General features: G+C 36.9%; 1 protein-coding gene across 1 annotated transcript in view; it reads right to left on the reverse strand.

The window, feature by feature from the left end:
• Nucleotides 1–25635, reverse strand: part of ank3a (ankyrin 3a) — a 119574-nt gene extending 93939 nt beyond the window's left edge. Inside the window, exon 1 of the mRNA XM_073826522.1 lies at nucleotides 25519–25635. Within this exon, the coding sequence (XP_073682623.1) occupies nucleotides 25519–25635 (117 nt within the window). The remainder of the gene's footprint in view (nucleotides 1–25518) is intronic.
• Nucleotides 25636–27080: the final 1445 nt, after the last annotated feature.

The raw sequence follows: 27080 nt of genomic DNA on the forward strand, positions 1-27080 counted from the left end.
TACACTAGTCCATATCGCGATTTGAATTAAGTGACAGACCAACATTTGATTTATGAATCCAAAAAACTACGAATTTACAAGGCATTTCGCTATAGTAGATTCGGTTTTTATGAATGGAGGACGACGCGACCCCGTCTGTGTTTTGGCGGAGGAGACGTAAACGCGCGACCATATTCTATAGTCTTTGGTATACATCCGCGTTAAACTATCAAGGTGAAAGTCATCATAGCTTGCGTAGTTTAGACCCAGCTCCCAACCCAAATTTGAGAATAGATTAACGGCGATATTTTTTTTATCGCACGATAAGAGTCTCACGTTAACGCAGCACGTTAACGCCGATAACGGCCCACCACTAATATATATATATATATATATATTTTTTTTTTTGACAGTTTCTAGAGGTATTTGTTTTAGACGTGCACAGTGGAGCACTTACGAAACACATGTTTTGCTACACTGCCAGGACATCGCTAAGGTATTTAGAATAATTGTTGTTTGTCTTTCTAAGGTGTTCTAGATAGTTTTATTTGGTTTTCAGTTTCTAATGTGTCCTGGGGTTTCTTTGTCTAGATTTTTATCTTACTAATGCTGTGTAAAAAAAACTCCTAACCTCCAAAATAATAGTAAAAAAAAATCCTCTTTACACCAGTGGTAACAACCTGTGTGTCAAGTGTCAAGATCCGAATCTTTATAAACGCTCACACTGTATAATTCATCTCAAGCATGGAGATACAGTATGAACGACCTCTCTGTTTTAAAATAGTAAGCATCAATATTTCAGTGTGGGAAATTCTGTGAACACTCCATGCATATACAGTACGCACAGTAGAGTGGAAACACTGTGTGCTACCTCACGCACACAGTTACGGACACACGAACACACACCCAGTGGAGTTACATAAGACATTCTCTAGGGTACAGCTGTTATTAAAACATCAGAGATACTGGACTCACAGACGTGAGGAAAGATGAGAAAAGGTCATAGCTGATAAAAAGGATGCGATGCTATAGCTAAAACAAAATGTTAATGTCTTTACAGCTGTTGTTCATAAAAGAATAAAAGTATTTAAACAGCTGACCCAATGATATCCTAGTCTCTGCCTCTCTGTCTCAGTCAGTGTCTCTTCAGGTCCTAGATAAGCAGTGAGCTCAAATACTGCATGATCGGCAAAAAACAAAGCTACCCGTCAGTGTGGCTGCAGACAAGGTGACTACGCACACACACACACACACACACACACACACACACTCATTCCTGTCCTCTGAACAGACAACATCAGCACCACAATTTGCAGCTACAGTCCTGAAAATAACGTAAAAGGCAACATGTTGCGATTAGTCAGAAAGAACCATTTGTGATTACTTTTTGAAGAGGAGTCGGGCAGTTCAGACTGTCTGGGTCAGACATAATAGGCAGCACGGGACAGAATGTGTGTTTTGATTCTCACATTACACTGTAAAAAGTGAACAGTTGGATCAACTTAAAAAAATTACTTCAATTGGTAACACCTAAAAAAATCAATCACACTTAAATAATCTTAGTTCAATCAACTTAAATTTTTTAGGTGTTACCAATTGAAGTAATTTTTTTAAGTTGATCCAACTGTTCACTTTTTACAGTGTACCTATTTTACCATATTTTAACGTAACATTGCTAATATTCATATCCACTCTTTTAAAACACCCTAATGTCGATCATAACTCATAAGACCTTCGTTCATCTTCTGAACACAAATTAAGATATTTTTGATGAAATCTGAGAGCTTTCTGACTCTGCATAAATGGCAATGCAACTGACACGTTCAAGGCCCAGAAAGGTAGTAAGGACTTTGTTAAAATAGTCCATGTGACAGCAGTGGTTTAACCTTGATGTTATGAAGCTACAAGAAAACCTTTTGTTAAAAATAATCAGCAGCACCACACGTATGCATGGTGGTACTCTCATGAACATGCGTCAAAGCCTGACACAGAAGACAAGAAATTATTAAATAAAATTGTTATTTTTACAGGAAAAGTCTTTTCAGAGCTTCATAAAACCACTGATGTCACATGGACTATTTTATCAAAGTTGTTACTTAATTTCTGGGCTTTGAACATAGTAGTTGTGCTGCTGTCTAATGTCAAAAAGCTCTCCGTTTTCATCCAAAAAAAAATTTAATTTGTGTTTCGAAGATAAACGAAGGTCTTACGAGTTTGGAACGACATGAGGGTGAGTAATTAATACATTTTCATTTTTGGGTGATCTATCCCTTTAAATTAAGTCAAATTATATGCCATGTGCTATATTTTCATGTTATGGCTGATAACTGATAAACAGCCAGTATTTTACAGATGAGGTCAAAAGTTTTCACCCCTTTTCAGAATCTGCTAAATGTTATTTATTTTACCAAAATAAGAGGGATCATACAAAATGCATGTTATTGTTTATTTAGTACTGACCTGAAAAAGATATTTCACATAAAAGATTACAAGTTTACACATAGTCAATAATAATAGTTGATTTTATAAAAATGACCCCTTTCAAAAGTTTACATCCCCTCGATTCTTGTCATGTATCTGGTCTATCCTGTCTTCATGTACTCTTGCACCACACTTCATGGACTTCATTCCCCACAAGCCACTGCTCTAATCACTGCATTCACCTGCTCTCACTTTACTGATTACTGCTCACAGCTGCACCTCATCACACTGTCTGCATTTAAGCCACTCACACACACAGCCACCGGGCGAAGTCTTATTGTTCCGTATGGTCTGTATTTCCGAGCGTTTCTTCCCGTGTTTGTTTTCCCGTGTGTTTGATTCCTGGACTCCCTCCCGTGTTTGATTCTTGCTGCCAGCCCCGACCTTTCTGCCTGTTTTTGACCACGATTTCTGCTTGCCCCTTTGTGTTTGTTTGTTTTGTGTTTTAATAAATGCTGCAAATGGATCCGCACGTCTCAGTCTGACCCCCCCTGTGACAGAAGACTTCGCCATTACAAGGATCCAGCAGCTATTGTGGAGTTATCCGGTTCCAGCATGGATTCAGCTGTACAGATCATGCGTCTCAAGCAGGGTGAGCGGTCTATTGAGGATTACGTTATGGACTTTGTGGAATTAGTTAAGCAGACTTCTATGGATAATCTGTGTCTGATGATATTTTTTCATGGAGGACTTTCTGAACCACTCCGCTCCTCAATGCCACTTTATGAACCTCATTGGGCTTTAGAACACTACTTGGACATTGCACTTCAAATGACTGGCTCACCTTTAACTGTGGGTGATCTAGAAGAGCAACCGCCCAAGCCTGTAAGCAAGATGGCCTCCCTTCTAGAGTCTTTTCACAAGATGACCTCCCTTCTAGAGTCTGTTCGCAAAATGGCTGCCCTTCCAGAGTCTGCTCTCAAGATGGTCAGCCTTCCAGAGTCTCAGCTGGTTCCGCCCGGCCTTCCAGAGTCTCCGCTGGTCCCGCCCGGCCTTCCAGAGCCTCCGCTGGTTCCGCCCGGCCTTCCAGAGCCTCCGCTGGTTCCGCCCGGCCTTCCAGAGTCTCCGCTGGTTCCGCCCGGCCTTCCAGAGTCTCCGCTGGTCCCGCCCGGCCTTCCAGAGTCTCCGCTGGTCCCGCCCAGCCTTCCAGAGTCTCCGCTGGTCCCGCCCAGCCTTCCAGAGTCTCCGCTGGTCCCGCCCAGCCTTCCAGAGTCTCCGCTGGTCCCGCCCAGCCTTCCAGAGTCTCCGCTGGTCCCGCCCGGCCTTCCAGAGTCTCCGCTGGTCCTGCCCGGCCTTCCAGAGTCTCCAATGGTCCCGCCCAGCCTTCCAGAGTCTCCGCTGGTCCCGCCCAGCCTTCCAGAGTCTCCGCTGGTTCCGCCCGGCCTTCCAGAGTCTCCGCTGGTCCTGCCCGGCCTTCCAGAGTCTCCGCTGGTCCCGCCCGGCCTTCCAGAGTCTCCGCTGGTTCCGCCCAGCCTTCCAGAGCCTCCGCTGGTTCCGCCCAGCCTTCCAGAGCCTCCGCTGGTTCCATCCAGTCGTCCTGAGATTCCTGTCTGCCCGGTTCTGGTCACGGAGGCCATGCATGGACTGTGTGGATTCCCACCCACCCTCCCTGCTGCTCCAGTCCCGCCACCTCTGTCTCCTGACAGTCCCTGTGCTCACCCACATCCCACCTTCGGTGCAGAGGACTTGCCGTGGGACTGCCAGTCGCCATCGGTGTCCAGACTGAAGGATCCCTCACCATCACCTCCAGTCTCAGAGTCCTGGACTCCACCTCGGCCCTCCGACCCTGCAGCTCCACCCCGGCTCTGTGCTCCCTCGTCTCCGTTGTCGGCCGTCGGCCCACCAGCTCCTCCGGGCTCCATCGTCTCTCCGGCTCCGCCCCGGTCAGTCGTCGCCCCACCTTCGCCTCTGGACTCTACTCCTCCGGCTGCGCCTCGTCACTCCGTCCTACCAGCTCTGTGGACCTCCTCCCTCCCGTGGGCACAGCCTCGATCCTCTGTCACTCCGGCTCCGCTGCGTACCTCCGGACCTCCATCTCCGCCGGGGTCGCCAGAGCCTTGGGTTCCGCCTTGGCCCTCCAGATCCTCGGTGTCACCTAGGACCATCGACTCTCCCGTTCCGCCTCGGGCTCCACCGGCTCCACCTCCGTCGGTCGGCCCTATGGAGGAGCCAACCCTTCCTCCACCATGGCTTCTCCCTCCGTCGGCTCCGCCTCAGTTCGTGGTTCCAGTACCCCTACATGGACCTGGCCCTCCATCCCTCCCCCTGTTCCGCCTCCGCTCCACCACCCTCCAGGTTGTTTTAGGTGGTTAGAGCGTCTGGAAGCCGCTCCTTGGGGAGGGGCTCTGTCATGTATCTGGTCTATCCTGTCTTCATGTACTCTTGCACCACACTTCATGGACTTCATTCCCCACAAGCCACTGCTCTAATCACTGCATTCACCTGCTCTCACTTTACTGATTACTGCTCACAGCTGCACCTCATCACACTGTCTGCATTTAAGCCACTCACACACACAGCCACCGGGCGAAGTCTTATTGTTCCGTATGGTCTGTATTTCCGAGCGTTTCTTCCCGTGTTTGTTTTCCCGTGTGTTTGATTCCTGGACTCCCTCCCGTGTTTGATTCTTGCTGCCAGCCCCGACCTTTCTGCCTGTTTTTGACCACGATTTCTGCTTGCCCCTTTGTGTTTGTTTGTTTTGTGTTTTAATAAATGCTGCAAATGGATCCGAACGTCTCTGACCCTCCATGTGACAATTCTTAGTACTGTGTTGTTACCTGAATGATCCACAGTTGTGTTTTTTTTGTGTTTAGTGATAGTTGTTCATGAGTCCCTTGTTTGTCCTAAACAGTTAAACTGTCTGCTGTTCTTCAGAAAAATCCTTCAGGTCCTACAAATTCTTAGGTTTACCAGCATTTTTGTGTATTTGATCCCTTTCCAACAATTACAAAATGGAGATGTGTACATTTTTCTTATTTTGCCTAAACATCATATTTTTAATTTAGAGACTACAGAAGATGGTTACATAGTTACATCTACTTTGTTTTAAAAAAGAAAAATCAAACACACTATCATTACATGAGCACAGCAGTTGTTAAAATAAAAAGCTCTTTAAATACTATTAAAGGGTTAAATTTTTTGCCATAATCTATTACTTTAAATTTGAAATCTAGACATTACTGAAAAGTTAAACACCCTAAGTCTCTCCAGCCTCAGCATCGCAATAAAATTGAAGCCCATAGTCACAATAGCTTAAAGAGGTAGATTTATACAGTCATGAATGTACACAGCATTGTTAGGTAAATTAGATAAAGTGGTCTAAAACAGTAGTGAACGTGGTAAAGAGCCTTCAAGCACCCTGTGCTTGTGTTACCATGCACTCACACACACCAAGGTCAGTAAAAAAAGCACTAGAGCAAAGGTAGAGTTGGAGTGCCTGACTAGCACGAATGTCAAAATGGTGGTAATATCACCAGCATTTGCATGTGATTAAGCCTTGTCAACAGAGCGGCTCTTCAAATAACCAGTAAGTTGTTCTCTGAGAGGACCGCAAACAAAATCTAGAAATCTGAGCCCAACAGATCAGACTTTTAGACCGCAGAGGAGTTTAAAATTACCGGCAGCGTCAAATGTATCTTGTTTTCAAGAAATATGTTAAAAAAAGGTTTGAAGGACAAAATCTGACTGAGGTTGAAGCAGATAAAGAGCAAAAGCACAACGAACCCAAGCATCCTCAACCAACAACCTTCATCTCCCAACTATTCCCAACACGCCTATTTAAAACAACACACACTTTCCCAAGCATTTCTAAACGTGTTTGTCGAGTACAGTACTTACGGGTGAGAAATATTCAGCAGCCTCTTCCACCGCCATTTTTCCTGCAGTCCTACAGAAACCCGATCACTTTCTTCTCTAGCTCTGCGGCCAGCAAGGTGCCATTCAGTCATGTGATGTGTGGAAAAAATGCCCAGGCAGCAGGATGCTCAAAGACACTCTTCCACCTGACGTGTGCGCGAGTACGGATACAAGGATACAATGCTCACCGGTACTACAGTGTTCACAAAGTCACTTTCAATCCAACCTTCTCTGTTCGTCTATTCTGTTTTACAACTTGACCTCTCCTTCTGTGTCAAACCAAAACGACTTCTCCGTTTTCTTTCTCTGTTTTAACTTGTGCCAAAACAACCTCTTTCTTTCTGTGTATCCAATGGCAACCGGCTCCAATCTTCATCATTTACATGGCTGCTATGTTTTTATGAGCTTTCCCCTCTGATTTCCTCTCTCTTTCTGTCATACACACTGAACACAGAGGGTGGGGGTCTTTTGAATAGTGATATGTGGTCCAAATATAGCAGCTGAATCCAATGCATTTGCTAATAGGACTCCCCTTCCCTCCGTTCTGTAGTCTCCCCCTTCCTGCAAACCCTCATGTATTGTCTGAGTGCTTATCTGCTCCCTTTTTGGACAAAAAGAGCGTGTGTGTTTAGGACCGCTGGGGGTTGGTTTATTAGGTTGAATGCAGGGTTCAAAAAAGGATTAAGGGCATTTCCCCCAGTATTAGGGCCACCACACCATCATGTAAAAACAAACCCCAGCTGTAGCTCTCTGACAAAGGGATGAAGTGTGTCACCCATTATACAGTGACACAGGCTGTTCTGTTTACATACTGTGCTTGCTCTGTGTATCTTAGTGTCTGTTTGGATATACTGTTCTGGTGAATTTACCGTTGGCTGTTTGTTTTTTTCTGTTGTGTATCGTCTGTATTGTGCCCATGTGTTTATGGAAAGGGGGAGTGGCATAGAGCTGTGTGTCAGACAGACACACACTGTGTGAACATATGGAGAGCTGACTGCCACTGACAGTTTGATTTTCCAACAAATGATTTAACTCTTGCTTTTCAACAGCGAGTTTAAAGGTTTAGTTCACTTCCAGAATAAACTTTTCCTGATAATTTTCTCACCCCATGTCATCCAAGACCATGTTTTTCTTTCTGCAGTCAAAAAGAAATGAAGAGTTTTGAGGAACATTCCAGGATTTTTCTCCATATAGAGGACTTCAATGGGAGCCAATGGGCGGAAGGTCCAAATTGCAATTTCACTGCAGCTTTAAAGGGCTCTACACAATCCCAGCCGAGAAATAAGGGTCTTATCTAGTGAAACAATCATCCATTTTCTAAAAAAAAAAAAAAAGTATGCATACTTTTCAACCACAAATGTTCGTCTTGGACAAGTTTGACTTCACGCTTTACGTAGACCTGTTGGACGTTGGCGGAAGTACCAACCCGGTGTTTACAAAGCGAACGCGCAAAGAAAGTCAAACACCTTTTACAAACAAAGGTAAAACTATGATGTCAGATGATTTTAAAGTTGAATCATTATTCCTCGGCTGGGATTGTGTAGAGCCCTTTTAAGCTGCATTGAAACTGCAATTTGGAGCTTCAATACTCAAATACTTTCCAGCAGAAATAAACATACATGCAAATTCCAGCCAAGTACAACAGTTACTGTACATTGTTCAGCAGTGGCCAAAAAGGTATTAAACATATCAAACAAGGTATGAATTTTGAAATTACTCAGAGATGTGGATTCGGACAGCAATTAAATTACTACACAACCTTGGTGTTTTTCAAAAAACTAGGGAAGCCAGTTTCCTCCACTAAATAAAAAATAAAGAAGATAATTGCGACTTTTTATCTCACGCAATTTCGAGTTTACATCTCGCAATTCTGACTTTTTTTTCATAATTACGTCATGTAAACTCACAATTCTGACTTTTTTCTTATAATTACGTCATATAAACTCACAATTCTGACTTTTTTCTCATAATTACGTCATATAAACTCACAATTCTGACTTTTTTTTCATAATTACGTCATGTAAACTCACAATTCTGACTTTTTTCTTATAATTACGTCATATAAACTCACAATTCTGACTTTTTTTTCATAATTACGTCATATAAACTCACAACTCTGACTTTTTTTTCATAATTACGTCATGTAAACTCACAATTCTGACTTTTTTCTCATAATTACGTCATATAAACTCACAATTCTGACTTTTTCTCAAAATTATGTCATATAAACTCACAATTCTGACTTTTTTTTCATAATTACGTCATGTAAACTCACAATTCTGACTTTTTTCTTATAATTACGTCATATAAACTCACAATTCTGACTTTTTTTTCATAATTACGTCATGTAAACTCACAATTCTGACTTTTTTTTCATAATTACGTCATGTAAACTCACAATTCTGACTTTTTTCTCATAATTACGTCATATAAACTCACAATTCTGACTTTTTTTCATAATTACGTCATGTAAACTCACAATTCTGACTTTTTTTTCATAATTACGTCATGTAAACTCACAATTCTGACTTTTTTCTTATAATTACGTCATATAAACTCACAATTCTGACTTTTTTCTCATAATTACGTCATATAAACTCACAATTCTGACTTTTTTTCATAATTACGTCATGTAAACTCACAATTCTGACTTTTTTCTCATAATTACGTCATATAAACTCACAATTCTGACTTTTTCTCATAATTACGTCATATAAACTCACAATTCTGACTTTTTCTCATAATTACGTCATATAAACTCACAATTCTGACTTTTTTTTCATAATTACGTCATATAAACTCACAATTCTGACTTATTTCTCATAATTACATCGTATAAACTAACAATTCTGACTTTTTTTCTCAGAACTGTGAGATTAAAACGCACAATTGCGAGTTATAAAGTCAGAAATGCTAGATATAAAGTCAGAATTGCGGAATATAAACTCACAATTGTGAGAAATAAAGTCAGAATTGTGAGACATAAACTCACAATTGTGAGTTATAAAGTCCACTTCTGAGGGAAAAAAAGACTGATATGTTCACAGAATTGCGAGTTTATATCTCACAATTCTTACTATAATTTCTTACAGATATAAACTCGCAATTCTGACTTCATAACTCACAATTGTGGGTTTATATCTCACAATTTGGAGAAAAAAATGTCAGAATTACAAGTTTATATTATGCAATTCTCAGAAAAGATAATTTGAGATAACAAGTTGCAATAACCATTTTTTTTATTCAGTGGAGGAAACAGGCTTCCATAAAAAACAGTAGGTAATTCAGCCGGGGATTGTTTGAGAGACAAACAGCGACATTCTGTATCCAGACAGCAATAAAATCACAGGCTGTCCTCATGAGAAACAATTTTCGTCTGAATAGGGCTTAAGACAAAGTTTCTTGAGCACCAAATCAGCATATTCGAATGATTTCTGAAGGATCATGTGACACTGAAGATTGGAGTAATGGCTGCTGAAAATTTAGTTTTGCCATCACAGGAATTAATTACATTTAACTTGTAATAATATTTCAAAATATTACTGTTTTTACTGTATTTTAAAACAAACAACTATAGCTTTGTTGAGAACAAGAGACTTCTTTTAGAAACACCAAAACTTACCATCCTCAAACTTATTTCATAATATAATATATGTGACTATGGACCACAAAACTAGTCAAATAAGGGTCAATTTTTCGAAACTGAGATTTATACATCATCTGAAAGTTTTGCAGTAATGAAAAATTAAAAAATGTCATTAGTAATAAAAACATCATGCATCATGTTACGGGAAAATAATTTCCTGATCTTTTTTTTTTTAATCTTATTTTGTTTGTGAAATGATCTGGACATATTTCTGAAAAGCTTTATACGAATCACCAAATAGCTTCCTCTTTAAACCCCTTAATTTAGATATATGTCCTGCAAAACTTTTTCCTAAAATTATTTATTTATGCTATTGATCCTGTTTCATGGTACAGATGTAGGAAAAAAGACATGCACTTGAACATACACATACACACACTTTGATTATGCAGAGAGGCATCCCATGATGCTTTGGGGTGTATCACAGGTCTCCTCGTTCTGGGATGGTGGCGTTGTTATGGCAACAGAGGAGGAGGGGAGAGGGATAGAATGTGGTGTGAAGGAGCTCAAGATGTTCAGTAACCGTGGTGATGCTTTCCCTCAATGACCTCCACCTCATCAGCCAATCACGGAGAGTGTGTGAGAGCCATCATTCTCTCCCTCTCAAATACAGTCAGACACACAGAGGTGTTCACACCTACTTTAAACCCATGGGCGCTGAAGGATTTCCAGGCTTTCAGAAATAGTGCAGGATTTTACATTCTAGAAGGACAAATGAGCTGAGCTCCTACATGATGAAATACCAACACAGATTGTGGAAGTTGCATTTTGACTTGGTTTGGATTTGACAGGTTGTCAGTACTCTGTTTGCATGTATGTTTGTTATTTGTGATGATGTTGTGTTTGTGTGCGCTCACTGTGTTTGCTGAAAATGTGACATTTAATGCCCGCCGGCAGCAGTCTTTTAACATGTAACACAGAGGCATGGCAGGAAAAGATCTTGACAGACACAGAGGAAATGAGGTGAACAGTGCTACAAACACAGACTGACAGCAAAGAAACACTCTAAATGATGACATCATCAGAATATGCCTGATATCCAGACTCACACTGGACCCTAGTGGAGAGACTCAATACTGTCTCCCTATAGAAACTGATAAACAAAAATATATCCACACTGTCCTTTGTTACATACAAAATGCTAAAATGTTAAAGTAAACATAAAATCGACCATATTTACTTTCCTAAGGTATGTAGAATAAAATAGACATAATATACATAATAGTCAATTTATAAGAATAGTATAACTACTACTACTACTACTACTAATAAATTAATATTTAAAATATAATTTAAATTGTTAATGTACATAATAATAATAACAACAACAAATGAATAATACTAATAATACTAATAATACTAATAATAATACTAATAATAATTATTATTATTATTAATGCAATAATTTACCAAGTCTAAAACAACCACTTCTAGTAATAATAATAATGAATAATATTTAATTAATAATTTAAATAATAATATAAATAATAATAATAATAATATCTAAGTTAAAAGTAATAACAGCTACTACTACTACTACTACTATTATTATTTAAAAAAATATTTACCAAGTTTAGAACTACTACTACTACTAGTAATAATAATAATTATGAATAATATTTTAAATAATAATTATAGTAATATTAATAGTATAGTAATTGTTATTACTGTCATTAATAAAATATAATATTAATATTATTAATAATAATAATAATAATAATAATATCTAAACTAATAATAATAAAATAACTTGTTAATTATTATTATCATAACGTGCACTTGGTCAATTTATAAGAATAAGACTACTACTAATAATTAATTAATTAATTAATATTTAATATATAATATTAATATTTTATATATGTTAATAATTATTATTTTTATTATTATTGGAATAATAACTACTACTACTACTACTAGTAATAATAATTCTGAGTAATATTTAAAATAATAATAGTATTATTAATAGGAATTTTAATAATAATAATAACAACTATTATTATTGTTATTATTACCTGCACAATTTATAAGAATAGTACAGCTACTACTAACATTAAAATAAATAAATTAAGTTTATTATAGAATATATTTTTAATAATAACAATTATTATTATTATTATTATTATTATTAATGAAATTATTTGCCAAGTCTAGAACTACTACTACTAATACTACTACTTCTACTAGTAATAATAATAATTATTAATAATATTTTAAATAAAAATACTAATAATAACAAGAATTATTGTTATTAATAAAATACAAAATAATAATTTATTATTGTAATAATTTATTATTGTTGTTATTAGTATCATAACCTGCACAGTCAATTTATAAAAATAGAACAATTGATTAATCATAATCATAATAATAATAATAATAATTAATTATTATATATAAAATTAATATTTAAAATATATTTGTAATAATAATAATTATTATTATTATTAATACATTTTTTACCAAGTCTAGAACTACAACTAGTAATAATAATTGTGAACATTTTAAATAATATTAATAATACTAATCAGAATTGTTAGTACTGTTATCAATGAAATATATATTTATATATAAAATACATAAATATCATACATAAAATTTATATTTAAAATATAGTATGTATAAAATATAAGTATACAATTGTAATTATTATTATGAATGAAATTATTTACAAAGCCTAGAACTACTACTTGTGATAATAATAATTATAAATGTTTTAAATAATTTTAATAATATTAATCAGAATTGTCATTGTTAATAATAATAATAATAATTATTATTATTATTATTATTATTATTATATATTACTCTATTATATACATATATACACAATCAGCCAATCAACAGATAAGTCAATTAAAGTGTCAACAAAAAAAAAAGACGTGAATAGTTCATGTGAGTTCGGGCAGCTGGAAGCACTTTAAACTCTCTCATGTTCTCTCTGAGGGGCAGCAGTTAATGTGTGCCGGCATGCATGAACTTGTGAGTGTGTGTGTCTGTGGGTCTCTGGGGGGCAAAACAGCAGCGTGTGACCCAGAATCATGCTTCTACAAGGCATTTATCATTACAGACCCCAACCATCCTCTCCATAAAACCGCATCTGACACACACAGTGAGAAAAGTGTTAAAACTAATTTTCCAAAAAGTGTGTGTGGCCTCAGCACCCAGGTGCAGATGGTCAGCAGATGCTAGATGTAATATTGTACACATGCACATATTTAAACTTTAAAAATGTTGTAAATTTGTTTAGAAGATAGTCTACAATAGCCTCAATGGATATTCATAACAGTAATTGGTTTAATGGTATGCTATACAAATGATACAATAACTGATCTTCTTAATAATATGGCAAATTGTCATTTTCAGCAACACCTTCATCCAGCTGTTGGACTGAGATTAGCTAGATTCCTGGATCACAATTTCACTGGGATTTTAAAGTCAGGTGAGAAGGATAATCCCAATCCCATCATTAGGACAGAGACAAAAGAGAGTCTGAGTGAACAGCAAAGCCACAAGAAGTCTGGAGGGTAGAAAGGCCCTTCAGGCTTACAAGTATCTTAAGGTATCATACAATGAGGTACTATAAATCTGGATTAAGGAAGGTAATAAAGGATCTCTAAATAATGGCAAAACTATGGCCCGTAATATAATGTGGGCGTTTAATCATTTGTGAATTAGTGAGACAGTAAGAGATGGATGAGGCAAGTGAGAATGAGACAGTCATGAAATTTCTGCAGATTATCAAGTGCTAGTTAATCAGTGTCCTGTACGATACAACTCTGCTGAGGGACAATACCAACAAACAGTGTCCAAAGGGTCAGAAAAAGTCCAGAAACACTGTACAGCATTCAATAGCCATGATTTAATGCTTACTGTAATATTGATTTTAAATAAGAGCCAGTTTCACAGGGAGTACTGCATATACAAACAAACATAAGAAATTATTAGGTGGTGGATCATTAAGCTATTAGCTGTTTTTCCAGCTTTTTGCATTTTTAGAATCAAAAAGATTTTTCTATAAATTAAATGTAATATTTTACTGCATTAAATTGATAATTGAAAAGAAAACAAAATTGTTCAAAAAAACAAAGGATTCTTTGATGAATAAAATGTTAAAAAGAACAGCATTCATTCAAAATGGAAATATTTTCTAACAAATAGGTTTGGGGTTAGTAAATGTTTTCTTTCTTTCTTTGTTTGAAAGAAATTAATACTTTTATTAAGTTTGTTAAATTGATGAAAAATGTTAGAACATATTCCTATTTGAATAAGTTATTCTTTTTGATAATAAATCAGCCTATTAGAATAATTTCTGAGAGATCATGTGACACTGAAAACTGGAGTAATGGCTGATGAAAATTCAGCTTTGCATCACAGAAATAAATTACATTTTAAAGTATATTCAAATAGAAAACTGTTGTTTTAATTTGCAATAATATTTTATAATATTACTCCTTATATTTTTGATTAAATAAACACAACCTTGATGAGCATAAGATACTTTTTTCAAATTATACTGATCCCAAAACAGCAGTATATATACTGTGTCTTTTAGAGACGTTTGAAAAAATGGTTTGCATAAAAAAATATTTAACACAATAATTTTCAACAACGATAATAATGAAAGTTTCTGGAGCGCCAAATCAGCATATTAGCTGCTGAATCTGACTAAAATAGAAAAAAGTAATTTTAAATCAATTTTTTATTTTATTTTGTATAATATTTCACAACATTACCGTTTTACTGTCTTTTTGGGTCACATCAATGCAGTCTTGGTCAAAGATCTATTTCAAAAACATACACAAACTAACTACCAAACCTGTACGAAAGCTAAGAGTCAGAGTTTCTGTGCCAAGATTAAGCCGTGCAAATGCTATAACAAAAATCCCTCCAGGATCTCATGTCCGGTACTTCAAGATAAGTAACCACATGCTCACTTTCTAACATATTCTAATGCAGAACACAGGATCAAATCAGTGCACATGCTCGATGAATGACTGTCACATGCTCTTCCATTTAAAAGTGTGTGTGTGTGTGTGAGATATTATCTGGCACTCAGGCTGTAGCAGATGAGAGAGGAGGGAAAGGCCATCTGCCTGTATTACTCCCCCCTGTGCCCTCAAACACCCCCCAAACACACACACACACACATTATACACACACCTCAAAATATCTCAAATGTACACACATGCTGTTTGAAGACCACGAGCCGAGATATTGCATCAGTCATCCGCATTAATTCTTAAGCTAATGGTTGATCTGTAAAATATGAATCTACATCACTTTTTCATTGGGTTAAATAATGGAGGAACAAATCAAAATTACTACCTAATTGTTATACAATTAAACTGTTTCATTTCAAATCAAACCAGAACCTATTATCCAATATTGTCATTCTAAGTAATATCACACAACTTTAAGCTATCAGGACCTGCCAGCACACCATAAAACTTTAAACAGATGTTATATTGTAGCCTTTCGAAGAGACACACACAAATACACACATCTCTGTTGAGTTTACAGTAAAGGAGTTTTATAAGGGCAGACAGTCTGGCTGCTACCCTGAGAATGTACCAGAGATACAACAACACTCTGAACAAGATCAATAGAGAGCTGCTGGGTAATAGACCATTATCAGACAGAGTACCTTTGACTGGCATTTACAGGACAGAGGCAAATGTGATCTAAAAAGAATTACAGTGCAGAAAGAACGAACATAATAAAACGGACAGAATGAGCGAGAGAAATATATAGCAACACTTTGTCATTTTTTGATCATAAATAGATTCTTTAACAAAGCTTTATTAAAAACCAATAAGACTGGTAAAATATAAACTGTTCTAAATATAAAAAGACTATCGAGAAAGACTCTGAATCTGGTTCAAATGGCTGGGGTTATTTATATTTATTTTAAATAAATATTGTTCTTTACTGTAAAACCGACAAGCTACGGTAACTCAAACCGTTTGAGGAAACCAATTGCTTTAAACCATTTAAGTTTTAAAACCAATAAATATGAGTACTATAAACTCATCTACATTGAGTTAAATTAACGTAACTCAGTGTAGATGAGTTTATAGTTCATAGTTTTGAAACCAATAAATATGACTACTATAAACTCATATTTATTGGTTTTAAAACTTAACTGGTTAAAGGCAATCGGTTTCCTCAAACGGTTTGAGTTACCGCAACCTGTCGGGTTTTACAGTGCTAAAAATTTTTATTGCGAAAAGCACAACTTTTTCAACATGGATAATAATACTGTAATAAATGTTTTATAAACAACAAATCACCATATTAGGATTGTGTATATATTTTAAAATATATAACAATAACAAAAAACAGTAATATTTCACAAAACTTCCATTTTTACGCTGTTTTTGATCAAGTAAATGCAGCCTTGGTGAGCATACAAGTTTTTTAAACTAGAAAAATCTTGCCAACCCCAGACTTTTGAACAGTAGTGTACATACTAAAAAAAGAAGAGACAAACATACTGAAGAACGTGTTTCCAAGGTTAGCAGTGAACTTATTGACAAACAAGCTGGTCATGGACTATTCAAAGACACACACATACAGGGAGACTTTCATGGTGTTGCTGACTAAGCAGAGGCAATAATATACTGTGAGTAGGACAACCTCATTTCTGATCACATGACTCTCCCACGCACACGCATACACACACACACACACACACACACACACACACACACACACACACACACACACACACACACACACACACACACCTCTTCCAAGAAAACACTCACTTGCACAAACACACCTTCATGTCATACAGCCTTAATATTATCTATATTGAATCTGACATAACAATTAATAGTAGCTGCTGGATATTATTACAAAATGGAAATGGGGTAATTTCTTGAAAAATGGGTCACTGAGAAAGCCAGACAGTAAAAAAGACACAAAGTACAGAGGGATGAAAGAGAAAGAAAAAAAAGATCATGTCAGCCACTTAAAATGTTAAATACAAAAGACCTTCTTCAATTAAAAATGCTCGTATGATTGAATTTCTGCATGATTTTTAATATAGAAGCATTTGTTGGCTAGCACTGGGAAAGCCTGTCATTTTAGTGAATCTCTAAATTTCCATGATTGATTTCAATGACACTTTGAATCATTTCTTAGTAGTGTTCCCAGAAGTTCCTGCACAGCATTTTACATGTTCTTTTCAATATGTCAATAGATAGGTACTTATTGTTCCTATTAGAAAAATTGAATGCATTAGTAGACAGTATACTGTACAGTACAAATAAGGTATTTGTCTAGTGATGTGACTTCAACATTGCAGCCCCCATGAGAAGAAAACGTATGTGTAACAAAACAACTTTTTCTAGACTACTGATATGACTTAAGTCGTGTCTCATGTGAACATTATTTGAATAATTCTTAAGCACAGTTTAAATCATATCAAAATACCATAATTTGACCAAAAAAACATTTTGTAGCCTACTTTATACCTGTCATGGAATAAATCAAAAAACAAAGCTGAATTTTTAGAATCATTACTCCAGTCTTCAGTATCACATGATCCTTCAGAAATCATTCTAATATTTGGTGCTCAACAAGCATTTTTTATCGTTATCAATGTTGAAGCTGTTGCGCTGATTAATATTTTTGTGGAACATTGTGTGAACAGCTGAAAATCGTGCAGTGTGTTTTGGTCTTTAAAGGAGTAGTTCACTTCCAGAACAAAAATTTACAGATAGCGTACTCACCCTGTTGACACAAGGAAATCATTTAAGGAATTATCTCCATATAGTGGACTTCTATGGTGCCCACAAGTTTGAATGTCTAAAATGCAGTTTAAATGCATCTAAACAATCCCAGCTGAGGAAAAAGGGTATTATCTATTTAAATAATCGGTCATTTTCAAAAAAAAAAAAAAAAAATTATATATATACTTTTTAACCTCAAATGCTTGCATGCCATGCATGCATACTCTATGTATTCCAGGTCAATACAGTTAGGGTAGGTTGAAAAACTCCCATCGCATTTCTCTTTCAACTTCAAAATCGCCCTACATCTACATTTAACCTTTTTGGAAAGGGGTGTTTGAGCTTCTTTGCATGTTCACCATGTAAACACTGGGTTGGTACTTCTGTAGCGATCCAGGGCAATTTTTAAAGTTCGAAAGAAGTTAAAGAGATGGGAGGTTTTCAACTTACCCTAACTGTATTGACCCGGATTACACGACCCCTTTAAGTATTTCTTAAAATAGATAAATAAATAAACAAATACCTGTATAAACTGTAGCGTGCATCAAATTACATCTATGATTCTAAAATGTCACCAACCTCACAGTTAAAAAAAAGAGTAACAAATGCTCAGAACAGATCAGTTCAACTGTCTGAATCCTAAAAATAACATGTTTGCAAAATGGACATAATGACGTTCACAATCAAGCTTCCACAATCTTACTCAATGACACAGAGGTACATATAGTAACATATAGAAGCATGTTTACTGCCTGCTATTACAGTAGCTTTGATTTTAACGAGAGAGGTAATCTCAAACCTGTGGCACAGAAGAAGTGTATGATTCAACAATTCAAAATCAAAACTGTGCCATTTCATTCTCTCATTTTTCCACTCTTGTAGAAATTATGGCTGTAGATTGTTAAAAATAAAGGTTCTTTACTGGCACTGATGCCTTCATGAAGAACTTTGAACATCCATGAAACCTTTCAAAAGCATTCAAGCTTCTTTATAGTGGAAAAAGGTTCTTTAGATTTTTTAAAATGTTCTTCAAAATGGTTCATTTAAGAACTGTTCACTGAAAGTTTCTTTGGGAAACCAAAAATAGTTCTTCTATGGCATCACCACAAAATCACCCCTTTGGAGCACAGGTAAGGAGGTATGGGTGTGTTTGAGTGTGTGATCTGTCCTCCGATACAAAGTGTACTCATTTTTCTTTTACATTGGGCTCCTGTGGAAATATGGCTGTAGGTGAGGAAGTATGGTTGTGCGTGAGTGTGTGATCTGTCCTCTGACACACAGTGTTCTCAGCAGGGAACTGAAGCTCTATATGGAGCCTCAAGCACGGATCAACCTTTAACAGACAACCGATACAGCTCATAAACCAACACAACATACTCAAGGAAATGGCAAATGATACAAAAGTAAATAAAAGAGCTATACTTTTTTTATAAAAACCCATTAGGATGTAGCTTTCTGTTGACTTTTGCTTTTACATGTAATTACATTTTTAAATGTAGTGCAGTTTTTGTATAAATATTGCAATGTATTTTTATATGCATCAATATACAGCCATACATGGTCCATGTACATATTTCAATATATTTAAAAATAGAAAAGTATTAGTAGTAGATTCCCCTATATGAAAATTACTATTTAATACATTGCATTATATTTTTGTTTCGTAAAGGCCATTTTCATCATTGGGGCTTTAGTTTTTACTATGCTTGTGGAGACATTTGGTACCCAGGATGTAAGCAAGACCTGATACAAACACACACACACACACACACACACACACACACACACACACACACACAGTTGGGTTTACATGTTTTATGGGGACATTCCATAGGCGTAATGGTTTTCATACTGTACAAACTGTATTTTCTATCACCCTACACCTACCCTACACCTAAACCTAGCCCTCACAGGAGATTGTGCACACTTTTACTTCCTCAAAAAAACTCATTGTGCATGATTTATAAGCCTGTTTCCTCATGGGGACCTAAGAAATGTCCCCACAAGGTCAAAATCTACTGTTATTACTATCCTTGTGGGGACATTTGGTCCCCACAACGTGATGAATACCAGGTACACACACACACACACACACACACACACACACACACACACACACACACACACAATTATTACCATAAATACAATTGTTTACACCTGTTCTCTCCTACCATGGACACTCTAAACATCTGCTACTAATGTATCACTAAATAACAGACAAACGTCCTGGAATCATCCATTACTCAATTACAATCACAAATGCAGTTATTTGCTAATGTGCTTCTGCTCTGAATGAATGTAAAACAATCTTGCAACTGCCACAGATGCAAAACTTCCTGAAAAGGCTGACTGATTACTTACAGGCAAGCAAATATGGTTCAAAAGCAAGAGAAAAAAGGAAAGAAAGACTGAGATGATCAATCTCATAAGTGATGATCACATGATTACATACACGTAGAACAAAGCATCTGAATAGATGGATAATGGGCTGTTCTCCACCTCTCCCACAAAAATCACCCTCTTCAACTCCCCCTCGATGTGTGAGTCTCTCTCATTCTCTCCATCACCCCTTCCCCTCCCCCACATAATTCCTTCTTCATGTTTGCGCATGTGAGCAATAGAGAGAGACACACTATTACACGGCTTCTCTCATTAATGGTGTGGAGCGAAGCTCATTCATCACATTGTCCTGCCACATACATGCATGTGCGACTGTGAATTCTGCTATAGGGGCTCCACGGTGCGAGAATATACATTAGGGACAAACCCCCAAAAAAGCATTTAACTTTGTGACCTCTCACTGGCCATTGCACAAACGCTGTAAAATTATAGTTATGCACCATTAGAAAGCCCAGTCTGTTCCAGCTTAGACAAAAAAGATATGTAATATATATAAAAAATTATTTTACATTTATATTTATGCAGTTAGCTAAAGTCTACAGTTAGAGAAACAGAGAGGAAAAACTGTTAGGATAATCTTTGTTATGATCATCTTAAAGTAAATCAAAATAGAAATAAACTATATTTTTAAAATTATTTTTACTCTTTTATGTCTGTTCAATGCATGAAAGCAGTTAATAAAACGTGCACAGAGTCAATTGTTTTGATAATCACAAAACGTAAATTAAAAAAATTTAAATTGTTATGAAAATTAACTATATTTCACATTATTGTACTATTATAGTTTTCACACACACACACACACACACACACACACACACACACACACACACACACACACACATTTACAATAGTATAAAATTTAGCAGATTTAAAGTAGGGCTGCCACTAACGATTAATTTGGTAATCAAGTAATTGGTCGATTATTCTGATGATTAATCGAGTAATCAGATCATTTGTGTGGTAATAAAAATAGGCCTACACGAACAAAAGACTTCAAAATGAATTAAAATTAGGCGTGGGCATAGATTAATTTTTTAAATCTAGATTAATCTAGATTAAAATGGCTAATTTGAATTCTGCTGAAGGCATTCAGAATATGTGTGCTACCCAAATAATGACTAAAAGTAAGTCTTCGAGAACGGGCCAGGTGGTGCATTAGATCAGGCGCTCATCTCCTGTTTCCAAAATGCATCACAAACTGCTTGACAATTGCATTTACAACATAATTACCTATACAAACTTGTGTAACCAAGTACTTCTGCGCAAAAGACACGGGCAGAAGACGCGCACGGGCATGGATTTCTGCGTGCATAGTCTTCCATTAAACTGCGTTGCTTTTAGAAGCGTCAATTCAGTTGTTGCATATAGTTTAATGTCTTTATTTCGGGATTATCAAAGTAAATTATAACTCACATGCCCCAGTAAAAAGGGTCTAGCAACGCACCTGCCCTGAAGCGGCTTCATAACTGCATCCATGTTTGCACGTCTCATTTGATGTGGTAATTTCACAGAAGTTGAAGACTCGTTCTCGCCCCCTACAGTGCAATTCGACTAGGTATACGTCATCCGCGCTAAAATATCAAGGTGAAAGTCATCATATCTTGCGTAGTTTAGACCCAGCTCCCAACCCAACTTTGAGAATAGATTAACGGCGATATTTTTTTTATCGCCCGATAAGAGTCTCACGTTAACGCAGCACGTTAACGCCGATAACGGCCCACCACTAATTAAAATACATGTAAACAGCAATGAGGCAATAGTTTCAAATAAAACATCAAAAGCAAGTAATCATATGGTTTTACTGAACATACAGTTAAAATACATAAAGCAATATAATCATAAATTACGTACATTGCATATTATATCAAATGCCTGCAGAGGGCTCCAACGGCCTGATGATTGTTTTTACACTTTACAGTATAGTCCTTGTTTAATATTGAATAAACAACATTTAATTCAAATTAGTCCGCTTAACCTTTAATTTTTGGTCAATTCTTTATGATAGAAATGCTGCAGCCGTCATTTCTTGAACAAGAACATGTTCACGCAAACTCAGAGCGAGGGTTCAAACCTGTATTTTGAAGTTGCGATGTAAAAAGATAATGATGCAAATATTTATTTAATTGAATTCTCAATAGCACCATGCTTTATTATGAGTTTTAAATGGTATAAATATTTTGTGCAGCATTAAAAATGATCTAAAAAAAACAGAAAGAGAGAGGAAAACTACATTGTCCTTATAACATCTGTCATCTGCTGTTCCCTAATATCCAAATGGGATACATTGTCTCTTAAAACAGTTTTTTCTCATCTGCTCAAAGACAACTGAGAATATCAACAAATGGTTAAAGAGTTGATTTAAATATCCTTGAGGACCCAGTAACTTCACTTCTCCATGACTAGCTCTGTAGGATATACTGTCCTGGGGCACAAGACAAGAGTGAAACCAGCTAACCTTCATATGACCTCTGCCAATGGCAATCAGCTGGCCTTCTCTGCCTCTACCTCTCTCTGTTATACTCTCTTCTCTGCTCAGACTATTTGTGTAATATAAGATCTGGACATTTTACCAGGAGGATGATGTTCTAAGACCACAATGACACAGCTTTCAGATTATTTTTACGACAATCACTCAAAACGCACACCTTATCAATCAATGAATGTACGAACATTACACACGTGTCGTTATAGCTCTTCGAGAAATGCACACCTACTTTGGCCCCTGAAAGATGAGGCCTTTCATTAAATCACAACAACACCCTGGGGACTGATCTGAGATCAGGACAGTGACAATCAGACGGCCTGACTCCCAAAACACAACAGATGGTTCCCTGTTCCCACGGCAACCCTCAGTGTAACCTGGGATGCAGAAATCTACATTGTGTGACACAGCTTTAAAACCATGAGATATGAAGAGCAAAACAAACCAGAAGAGACAAACACTGAAATAAACAAAGAATATCATTGCATGAGGAAAAAAAGTGAAGCATTTTGATGTATGATACCATATTCATATACCATGGTATTACTAGGGTTGCATCCAGCACAGGGATCTCAAATGTGGTTCCCTATTACTATGATACAGTACACGTACAAAAGAAAGAAATAATGGGATACCCTGACAGGAAACCCAGACAAGACGACCAACCCAGAACCCCACATAAAAACAGCTCACTCTTTTTGGCAAATGAGTCTTCCTAATTGCTCTCCTTTTAAAAGCATGTGATGTACTGGTATATATATGTGTGTGTGTGTGTGTGTGTGTGTGTGTGTGTGTGTGTGTGTGTGTGTGTGTGTGTACCTGGTATTCATCACGTTGTGGGGACCAAATGTCCCCACAAGGATAGGAATACCAGTAGATTTTGACCTTGTGGGGACATTTCTCAGGTCCCCATGAGGAAACAGGCTTATAAATCATACACAATGAGTTTTTTTGATGAAGTAAAAGTGTGCACAATCTCCTGTGAGGGCTAGGTTTAGGTGTAGGGTAGGTGTAGGGCGATAGAAAGTACGGTTTGTACAGTATAAAAACCATTACGCCTATGGAATGTCCCCATAAAACAAAGCACATGTCTGTCTCTGTCCCACAATGCCTAGACAATTACCTCCTTCATACAAGAGTGCAACACACATTAACCGCCATCTTTATGATGTCTCTCTGTTTGTCATTCATAGGTATAAAGAGACCCCATCCTCTGTTTTCTCTCCTATTCTTATTTGACACGCTATGCTTTTCTGTTCTTATTTCAAGAAATGATTATGTATAGTATGAAAATCCATAAATATCCATAAAACTATCTTTCTCTCATCATTTTGGTTTCAAAGTATTTGATTGGTATGAGTGTTTTGCCAACGTATTAAAATAAAAATACTAAAAGAAAAGAACAAATGAGACTCTGGACCACAAAACCAGTCATAAGGATCAGTTTTTTAAAACTGAGATTTATACATCATCTGAAAGGTGACGTATGGTTGAACCATTGATGTATGGTTTTTTAGGACAGGACAATATTTGGCCAAGATATACAACTATTCTGGAATCTGGAATCTAAGGGTGCAAAAAAATCGAAATATTGAGAAAAGTTTGAATTATTTATTAAGAATTAAGTTCTTAGAAATGCATATTACTAATCAAAAAATAAGTTTTGATATATTTACGTTAGGAAATGTACAAAATATCTTCATGGAACATGATCTTTACTTAATATCCTAATGATTTTTGACACAAAAGGGAAAAAACGATAATTTTGACCCATACAGTGTATTGTTGGCTATTGCTACAAATATACCCATGCTACTTATGACTGGTTTTGTGGTCCAGGGTCACAAATAAATTAATGAAAAAAAAATAAATATATATATTTATATATTTATTTATATATATATATATATATATATATTTATATTAAAACAATAAAATAAAATAGAACTGAAAGAAAATAAATAAGAAACATATAAAATAATGCATCAGTGACTGTAATGAAAATGATCAAATAAAACAATATAGAACATATACTTAATTTAAAAATGCTAATTTTCTTTAAAATAAAATAAATAAACTATTAAAAATAAAACATTTATTAATATTGTTGAAAATTGAAAAACCTTTCATTTTTAAGTGTTTCTACATGTTTTATTGCCACGACAAATTATAGTCCATTAGCAGAGGGTGAAACTCACTCTCTCTGTCACTCTCTCTCACACACACCTCATAAAACAGCAAAGGTCAACCGACATGATCATAGCTCGGTGTGTTGATCACAGGTAAGACACATGTTATAAAAAGCAGGAGGCACCCAGCCAGCCATCCATCGCTTCCAAGGGAATCCTACACATCTTAAACCACATCATACAACACACACCAGTTTAAAATATCACAGCAGAAACATAAGAAACAACCAGGAACCGCAGAGGTACGGCTGAAGAAGATCTGTCTGGGTGTGGTGGATATAGGCAGTGTGTATGTGTGTTGTGTCTCTATGATATTTAATGATAGACAGTTAGCACAGCTAACATCCGCATGCTTCATTCCATCACTCTCCACAGAACAAACATCAATAAATCAGTATGTGATGTATAATACACGAGTGTCTGCACACACACAGATGTGTTTCAGAGGACAGGAAAATCTCTCAGAACATGCTGCAGTGTGATGCTCTCATTTTTAACCTGAACGCAGAACAAGAGAGACACACACACGTCAACGTCACGGCTGGTTGTTTATGGGACGTATGTGTGTGATTATGTGAGGAGGATGCCGAGCGGTAAATGTAAAGTGTAACCTTGGCACTGCAGCACAGATTTAACACACACACACTGAACTCACTAGCAGTAACAGGCGAGATGTTGCCGTCCCACAAACCCGATCACTCTCCCTCTAATAACATGCATGTGAGTGTGTGTTTTCCCATGTACCTTTTTCTTTTGCTCCTTTGAGTGTTTCCTGCTCTTCCTTTTCCTTTCCTTTTCATCCTCCAGTGCGTTAACATCCACATCTTTATTCTTCTTAATCTGAGACGCCGCATGAGCCATTATCAAGCATCAGCCACGTCCCCACAGCAACCATACACACACACACACACACACTCACACAAACACAATCACACAAATGTCCAGAATCTGTAACAAGAATTCCAATTCCTTCAAAGATTCCAAAAATCCCACCAAGAAGAGTGGAAGAAGAGAGGGATTCCGTCCAGAAAGAGAACGAAAAAGAAAAAAAAACACGACTACTCCGTTTGCTCTCCTCCAGCCTTTGTCATTGGCTGCTCAAGGAACCATATCCAGAGAGAAGAAGAAGATACAGAGAAAGAAGGAAAGAGGGTGGGAGAGAGAAAGAGAAAGAGAGATGGATGGTGACACCAACATCACCAGGCACAAGTGAACGACTGAAGGAGAGAAAGAAAGAAAGAGAGAGAGAGGGGTGGAGGAGGGCAGCTGGGGTGGTTACTACGGAAACCACGTTCTCTCTCCTCAGCCATTCCCAAACGGTCCTACCTGAACCGTGTACGTGTCGCCGCGTGTGTGAGTGTGTGCGAGTGTGAATATATGCGCATATGTGTAGCCCCCCACTAGCACCATGATGGTTGTAGGGGAGGGGTGTCGCACAATTTAGCTCATGCATGTGCGATCTCTTCTCACACACACACACACATACATAATTTGATGTGAGGGAGGGTACCTCTACTACTCCAATCCCATTATGTTAACAGCTGACCCAGTCTGAATAGAAAAAGAGGTGTATTTATGCTATTCTAGAACATGCCAGTTTAAATTTAGATATGAACACAGTATATTGTGTATTGGTTATATTTAGATTATATTTGTGAGGATTTGGGGTGAACTCATGTTTAAGGCCAACAAAAATCAATATGGTTAAGCTCAGAGTGTGTCCCATAGGGAAACATAAGAGATGAATGAACAGGAGTGAAAAATGATCGTGGTTTACGCACGCAACAGCTCTGATGTCATTGACATTCTGAATATGGAGTGACATCAGCCATGTTGGTTCTCCTGCGTATCAGCCACCTGAGTGCAGCAGGGTCCTCGGCAATTTCGAGACTGTCTTAGTCACTGCCTGTACAGAAAAACCCCAGTGCTTAACATGTGTGTGTGTGACATAAAAGAGAGATTGAAAAATACAAAAAGGGCAATCCAAAATGCAACATATGGAACAACAAAGGCAGAATGGCATAGGTAGAATGGTCACATTGCTCTTTTGAATGAAATATAAGCAAATGCAATGTACAATGTTTTATTAAAAAAAAAATATATATATATATATGGAAAAGTATGAATACTCTACCTAAATTCTCCCTTTTGTGTTCCACAGAAGAAACTCACACATGTTTAGAGTGACAGGATTGTGAATAAATGATCAGTTTTTGTTTTGGGGTATACTGACCTTTTTAATCACTTTTACATAATATTTGTCTTCACACGGTGCAGCTCATGAGCAATATTTGTGACCCTCGACC

This window comes from Garra rufa, chromosome 21 (assembly GCF_049309525.1).
Source record: "Garra rufa chromosome 21, GarRuf1.0, whole genome shotgun sequence".
Taxonomy (NCBI): domain Eukaryota; kingdom Metazoa; phylum Chordata; class Actinopteri; order Cypriniformes; family Cyprinidae; genus Garra; species Garra rufa.